Source organism: Triticum dicoccoides, chromosome 1A (assembly GCF_002162155.2).
Source record: "Triticum dicoccoides isolate Atlit2015 ecotype Zavitan chromosome 1A, WEW_v2.0, whole genome shotgun sequence".
Classification (NCBI taxonomy): domain Eukaryota; kingdom Viridiplantae; phylum Streptophyta; class Magnoliopsida; order Poales; family Poaceae; genus Triticum; species Triticum dicoccoides.
Genome location: NC_041380.1, coordinates 4,946,878 through 4,954,260, shown reverse-complemented (window position 1 = coordinate 4,954,260; position 7,383 = coordinate 4,946,878). Strand labels below are relative to the sequence as shown.

Sequence of the window (7,383 nt, the reverse complement as noted above, 5' to 3'; positions counted from 1 at the left end):
CGACAACGCGACCCTAGAATGGGCGCGCCAGGACTCCATTGCGATGGAGAAGGCGCGCCCGGGAGAAGGAGAAGGAGCGCCAGCGCGCCGCCCTGCGCCGCTTCGAGGAGCGCCGACGCGACCGCGATGAAGACGGGGTCGTCGTCTTATGCGACAGCGACGATGACGACGACGCGCCGCCGCCAGTCCGCCATGGCGACGCCGGGCAAGGATCCAGCAGGGGCGCCCGCGTCAAGGAGGAGAAGGCCGACGACGACGATGGCGGCGACGACTTCAGCACCTTTCTTTTTTAGATTAGGTTAATGTAATGAAAATGCGCGAATTTCACCGAAATTTGACATGTTTGGCCGGAATTTAACTAGTTTTTATCATAACTTCGCCGAACGGTCCTTCTTTTTTTATTTTAATACGCGCCTGGGGGCGGCACTGGGGGCCGACGGCTGGGGACCGACTCGCCCCCAGGGCCATTTTTTGCGCCGGCTCACCCCGAGGCGGCGCTTTTAGACGCCCCCTGGGGGGCCAACGGCTGGAGATGCCCTAATCGCCAAGCTCGAGGTCCGTTGATCAACATGCCCGAGGCTAAAAAGAAAAAAAACTTGAACCCAGTTTTGCCCGCGTGGATGCCAACTCATCAGCGCCAAGTCACCACTCTCTCCATGTCACCAAGCACAGTCAGCAGTCAGGGCTTAACCCTCCTCCCCTCCCGACCCGACTCGCTCGTCCTCTCCCCGCTCGCGACCTAGCCAGGCGCCACCGCCGCCGCCGCCGTCGTCGCCGTCGCCGACGAGCCCCGGGCCAGCGCCCCGCCGCAGATCCCGGCACACCCACTCTCCCGCCTCCGGCTACCGGCCGGCGACTCCCCCCTCCGCCTGGGTCTTGCCCCCGCGGGATCCGAGCGGGGCTAGGGTTTACGGGGAGCGAGGAGGAGGAGGCGCGATGAGCATCGTCCCCAAGGAGACGATCGAGGTGATTGCCCAGAGCATCGGCATCCCCTCCCTCCCCGCCGATGTCTCCGCCGCCCTCGCCCCCGACGTCGAGTACCGCCTCCGGGAGATCATGCAGGTCCGCCCATTCCCCTCCCGCTAATTCCGAACCACCTGTAAACCTATTGTTGCTCATGTTCATATGCAATAGTTGAATTTGAATAGTGACCAGTGATTATGTAGCAGCCTTGATAGGAAATCGAATTCCAAGATAAAACAAAACAGTATTGAGACCTGACATTTTCATGTGGCAATCTGTCAAATCTGATGGCAATTGACGTTTGATGACACACCTGAAAATATTATGCACATTTCCGTATAAGCACTAACCACAACAAACAAAGATCAGACTTGATGAATAGTGCCTATATAGTCAGCATTCTCTTGGAAGTTCAACATGATGATGGTCAACTCATGGATGCGTCGAGGCATCCACAGTACACCACTTTCTGAATATTTTGACCTCAGTCCAGAGATGACGACATCTTTATCCATGAGCATAAAACACCATTAACAATCTGCGAACCTAAAGTAAGAAAATACTCCCTCCGTCCGGAAATACTTGTCATCAAAATGGATAAAAGGAGATGTATCTAGACGTATTTTAGTTCTAGATACAACCCTTTTTATCCATTTTGATGACAAGTATTTTCGGACGGAGGGAGTATCATGGAAGTACAAGGCAGGCCCACGTAAATCCTTAGCTCAATAATTTGTGCCTTGTTATAGCAATGCTTCAAGGACATATTGGATGAAAATAAAGAGAGCAATCAGCTAATGTAGCAATCTGTAACATATTGGATGCACATTTGGGCGCACGTCATCTCCTCGGAGACTATAAAAAAAGTCATCTCCTTGGAGGCATCAGAGGAGTGGTGGTGCTGGATTTGGGTGAGGAAGCGGCAATGGCAGCTTCATGTCCGCCAGAAATGGTGGCAAGGCTTGTGAAGTCGTGATGGTTGGCAAGGGTGGAGGTGGGATGAGGAAGTTGGAAGAACAGATTAGGCAGGAGGACGCATGGAGATTGGAAGTGTAGGATAGAACGGTTGGAGATAAGCTGGCTGTAGTGTGCCACCAAATCCAATGGTTGTTAATGAGAGCTGATAAAAAATGAACCATGGGTATATATTTGGTCACATGGCAGGCTGAGTGAGGAGTCTGAAAAATTGCGCAACTGGGGAACCAGCTGTTTAGTTATGTATGATTATATATAGTTCTCTTCATCTCCACTACTGCTAATTTCATCACTTGAGAAGTTCTTATGAAATCCTGAAAACATATGCTATTCTTGCCCTATTGTAGCTCACATGTTCATTTGCTCCTTGGTATTGTCTTATATTAAATTCAGTTTTCTGTGCATTGTTCCAGGAGGCCATCAAGTGTATGCGGCATGCAAAGAGGACAGTTCTGACTGCCGATGATGTTGACAGTGCTCTGAGCCTGAGGAATGTTGAGGTGCCTTCCCTTCCAACAATAAAAACTTTGGGTGATATGAATCCAGAGTTTTGTGGATAACTAGATATAGTGCATTTGTATGCCTTGAATGTGTGATTTTGGATAGCTAAGTGATCTTGGTACATTTTCCTTGGATTTCTTTCTGGAATCTTGGTCAGTATTTTTCTAGCAGTCTAGCTGATGCAAGAACACATAAGAAGTTTAGATGTTCTCTACCGGCCTAGCTGACGCCATGTGTTCTATTGCTTTGGATCTTCACTCAGCCTGTATATGGATTTGCATCTGGTGACCCCTTGCGGTTTAAGAGAGCTGTGGGCCATAAAGATCTCTTCTATATTGATGACAGGGAGGTAGACTTCAAAGAGGTAAGCATTATATTGATGAATGAATCAAATAAGTTTAGACTTGTGATACTCAATTGGAAATGTGTCTGCTGTGTTGGTGTCATGCAGATTATCGAAGCTCCTCTACCGAAAGCTCCACTCGACACAGCAGTTGTTGCTCACTGGCTAGCGATTGAGGGCGTCCAACCTGCTATTCCAGAGAATCCTCCTATCGATGGTTAGCTCCCATACTATTCATAAAAATGTCTAAATCTTACTTCTTATTTTAGCATCTCCACAGGTTTTAGTAATATTGTTATCTCCCATGGAATGTATTTTTTTCTTTTCAAAATTTCCAGAGAGGATGAGAGATAGATCAGCTATGAAGTGGAAAAATCCATTTTACACCCCTCAATTATTGCCAGCCTAACTTAACCCCTCGACTTAAAAACCAGACGCCATCAGATCAACAAATAATCTCCCCAGAATCAGCAAATCAAAATTTTCCAAGTTTCAACTCCACCTCTCTCCCTCTCCATTCCCCCATTCATATGGGAGACCCTTTATCGTCATCCCCCCATTCATGCGGACCATTGCGGTGATCATTGTTCTGGAGGTTGGAGCGGCACCAGAGCTAGCGCCACCAGTGAGGAGGGCAAGTGGTTGGTGCTGCTGCATCTAGGCTTTTATTGAGCAGGTTTAAAGAGAGCACTTCGCCTCTGCTGGCATTGGGCGCGGAGGAGCCCAGGTGCTGTGCTTTGAGGGCAGTCTAGGAGGGAAGCGGGGAGAGAGGGGAAGCCATCTTATATGAATGTGGGTCGCACAAAATTGTGTGTTGAAACCACCTCCAGTAGTTGCCATGTCAGCGCAAAACCAGACTGGAATTTTCTATGGGGTAATTTGCTCGGTTTTCGCAGTTGAGGATGTGTTGTGTTCGGTTTAGAGTTCAAGGGATGAGTTAGACGGGTGAAAATGAATTTCCCCCTGTGGTGTGTATCAACAGTCCATAGGTCCATGCTTCATTAAATCAATGAACAATTGCTAGGAATTAGTGTACCATAGTTTGTTTGTTTATATCCATGGTCGTATTGTTTAACTTTTTACTCTACACTATTGTTTTCTCTGACACCAGTATTTTGCGCCAGCAATTTCAGCACCAACTGAAAATAAAAGGACAGAGCATGCGAAGGATGATGGACTACCAGTTGACATCAAGCTTCCTGTTAAGCATATATTATCTAGAGAACTCCAGGTATTATGATTATGAAATGTATACAAGTATATAACTATCTTTTAATTTGGATCTTTATGAGAAATTTATATTCCTCTTTACTTGTTGACTTTGCAGATGTACTTTGATAAAATAGCAGAGCTTACTATGAGTAGATCAAGCACCCCAGTTTTTAGAGAAGCATTAGTGAGCCTGTCTAAAGACTCAGGCCTTCATCCGTTGGTTCCTTACTTTTCGTACTTCATTGCAGATGAGGTAGTAATCTTACTTTCGTAGCTACGTGGCAGAACTGGGCATTACCTTAAACTGCACATCTGCATAAATTTCAGGTTACCAGGAGTTTGGCCGACCTCCCTGTTCTATTTGCTCTCATGCGTGTTGTCCAAAGCCTTCTCCGTAATCCTCACATTCATATTGAACCATATGTAAGTGGTTGACCATCAAGTGTTGATACTTTGCCTGCTAGTTGTTTCGTTAAAGCATTGGATAGTTCTGTTTTCAGCATATTACTTCTAAAAGGGCAACACTTGTTTATTGCCAGTTGCATCAGTTGATGCCATCAATGATCACTTGCATCGTCGCGAAAAGGCTTGGGCACAGGCTTTCAGACAACCATTGGGAGCTTAGAGACTTCTCTGCCAATTTGGTTGCTTCAGTATGTCGGAGGTCAGTGTATCCTGAGATTCTCAAGATTATTTGGAATGTATATGCAACTTCTTTAAAGTATGATGTAGTATTCTGTGCTAAGTTAAGTATGAGCGCAGCTTGGTGGTAAATCAGTAGAGGTTCTACCTCCATTCCCTGCCATTCCTCCATTAAATCTTTTTTTATTTCTTCTTGGGGCCATCTTAAGTTTGTGTTATCTTCAAAGAGACATGAACGCTTGCTGTCAGTTAATTTACCACTTAAATATCAAAAGTTAAAACCACTTTCTTAATGCATGATCCTGCTACATATGCTATGGTTGTAGTCATTCTGTGTATTTACTAAATCAACTGTTATATTGTTCACAGATTTCTCTAGGCCACGTATATGGCAAAAGTTTTACTAGATTTAACATTGGTGCATTTTCCGTTGCTCTCAGTTAACTTGAATTTTTTGCGTAGGTATGGTCATGTGTACCACAATCTCCAAATCCGGTTAACAAAGACACTGGTCCATGCATTTCTTGACCCTCATAAAGCATTGACGCAACATTATGGTGCTGTTCAAGGGATATCTGCATTGGGGCCCAGTGCGGTAGGCCCTGTTCAATCTTCAGTTAGGTCAAAACTTCAGAGCAATATTGACATATTCACTGACAAATTTTGTTAATCAGCAGATTAGGCTTCTGCTTTTGCCCAACCTCCAGACGTACATGCAACTTTTGGATCCTGAATTACAACTTGAGAAGCAATCAAATGAAATGAAACGAAAGGAAGCATGGCGTGTTTACGGTGCCCTGCTGGTTAGTTCTGTAGTTCTGAATCAAAATAGAGTACACTTCAGAAACAAGTTTGATTTTTTGTTTTTGCACTGACCCACACCTACTTCGACAAAAAAAGTTAACACAAAACCACAGATCTGCACTATCTTATTCCACCAAACAGGATATGACAGCTGGGATAGGATGTAGGACCCATATGTCAGTTGGTGTGCCCCCCCCTGTCACCCACAAGAGAAGAAGTGTGAGATGCTACTGAATATGGTGCATTTCAGAAACAAGTTTGATTTCATTTTTTTGCACTGACCCACACCTACAAAAAAGTTAACACCAGGTGCAAGATGGTACTCCCTCCGTCCGAAAAAGCTTGTCCCTCAAATGAATGTATCTAGCACCAAGTTAGTGCTAGATACATCCATTTGAAGAACAAGCTTGGGACATTTTTCCGGATGTAGGAAGTACTGAATATGGTGCCAGGCAGATGGAAAAGTTGAGAAGGCTTAGGTCCACCACTAAATTGACATGGGCCCCTCTCTTGTCAGATCTCATTAGGAGTAATGAGATTGAATAGAGATAGGGTTTTGTGTTACATGTGGTGTGGGACTGTGGGCTAGTAAAGAGAAAACCTTTCATTTTTACTGCCTGTGCCCCAACTCCTGATTTTTTAGCTACTTACCAATTTATGTTCACTACCTTATGGTTGCACCTGCCAATGGCTATTTATGTTCCTTACTCCTCGATCCATTTTTCAGTGTGCTGCAGGCAAATGCTTGTATGAGCGGCTTAAGTTATTTCCTAATTTGCTCTCTCCGCCAACTCGGCCACTTTTGAGGAGTAATAGCAGAGTTGCAACAAACAACCCAAGTAAGTGCTCATTATATTTACTGTAGATGTATCACTTGTCAATAAATCCAAGGAAAGTCCTCACCATGGGTGTATTTTGAAATTCCTGCAATGGATTTACTACCTGCTCTTGGATGCATGGTTTATGCACAAAATGTTGAAATTGTTAAAATGTGAAAATAATGGTATTAATGTTCTTGTGGAAATTTCAGATAAACGGAAGTCTAGTACAGACCTGTCTGCGTCCCAGCCACCTCTGAAGAAGATGGCGTCGGACGTATCAATGAGTCCCATGGGTTCAGCAGCTCCAGTGGCAGGAAACATGCCAGGAAGCATGGACGGGTTCTCCGCCCAGCTACCCAACCCCAGCATGATGCAAGCCTCATCCTCCGGACAGAAGGTTGAAAGCATGACAGCAGCAGGCGCGATCCGGAGAGACCAGGGAAACAACCACGCGCAAAGGGTCTCCACAGTGCTGAGGCAGGCCTGGAAGGAGGACCAAGACGCCGGGCATCTCCTGGGGTCGCTGCACGAGGTGTTCGGTGAAGCCATCTTCTCGTTCATCCAGCCACCGGAGCTATCCATCTTCCTGTAGAAAGGTAATAATGTATGCATGATAGGCTGAGGGAGGATGTAATGTAACCTTCATTGTTGTACACTTCTACTGTTAGTAAGCTCTTACTGGGATTTCTTGCTTGAAACACAGCGTCAGTCGACGACGAAGAAATGTTGGGATGTAATGCTAGGTTACTCTCATTGCAAGTATAATTTACTAGTGGCTCAGTGTCTAATTGCAAGTGTAATATTATTTTTTCTTTTGTAACTGCTGATCTCTTGAGTCATTTTACTATTTCCTCCAGTACTTCATCTATTTTTTCCCCTATTTTATACTATGTGTAACTTATGTTGTCTGAAAAAAAGGCAGTCTGCATCATCTCAGCCCAGCCACCAAGTAACTTCTGCAGGCCTGTTAGGCCAGGCCCAGGCCCAGCCCAAATAAAACCCAGGTCCAGGCCTAGTCCAAATAACAAAGGAAATCACATTTTAGGTATTTGCCGGGTGCATTTTTGCAGTGTAGTACAAGGCAAGAATTGCTATTTCCCATTTCGAAAGAAAAGGAATGAA

General features: G+C 45.3%; 1 protein-coding gene across 4 annotated transcripts; it reads left to right on the top strand.

Annotated features, from left to right (window-relative positions):
* Window positions 1-703: 703 nt before the first annotated feature.
* On the top strand, window positions 704-7,117 carry LOC119357639 (transcription initiation factor TFIID subunit 6-like). Of its 4 annotated transcripts, none has more exons than XM_037624521.1 (12): window positions 704-1,062; window positions 2,352-2,438; window positions 2,702-2,803; window positions 2,891-2,999; window positions 3,907-4,013; window positions 4,110-4,247; window positions 4,322-4,417; window positions 4,495-4,658; window positions 5,099-5,231; window positions 5,311-5,439; window positions 6,168-6,279; window positions 6,471-7,117. In XM_037624521.1, the coding sequence occupies exons 1-12, from the start codon at window positions 937-939 to the stop codon at window positions 6,851-6,853; spliced, it is 1,686 nt and encodes a 561-aa protein (XP_037480418.1). In that variant the 5' UTR covers window positions 704-936; the 3' UTR covers window positions 6,854-7,117. The 4 variants fall into 4 exon arrangements, with proteins under 4 accessions (XP_037480418.1, XP_037480427.1, XP_037480420.1 ...); XM_037624530.1 differs by having other exon boundaries at window positions 706-1,062; window positions 4,534-4,658; XM_037624523.1 differs by having other exon boundaries at window positions 706-1,062; window positions 5,314-5,439.
* Window positions 7,118-7,383: the final 266 nt, after the last annotated feature.

Coding starts and splice junctions, on each gene's coding strand:
- LOC119357639 (XM_037624521.1), top strand. CDS start 937: ATGAGCATCGTCCCCAAGGAGACGATCGAGGTGATTGCCCAGAGCATC. Junction 2,439..2,701: donor TGAGCCTGAGGAATGTTGAG/GTGCCTTCCCTT, acceptor ATCTTCACTCAG/CCTGTATATGGATTTGCATC. Junction 5,232..5,310: donor CTGCATTGGGGCCCAGTGCG/GTAGGCCCTGTT, acceptor TTTGTTAATCAG/CAGATTAGGCTTCTGCTTTT.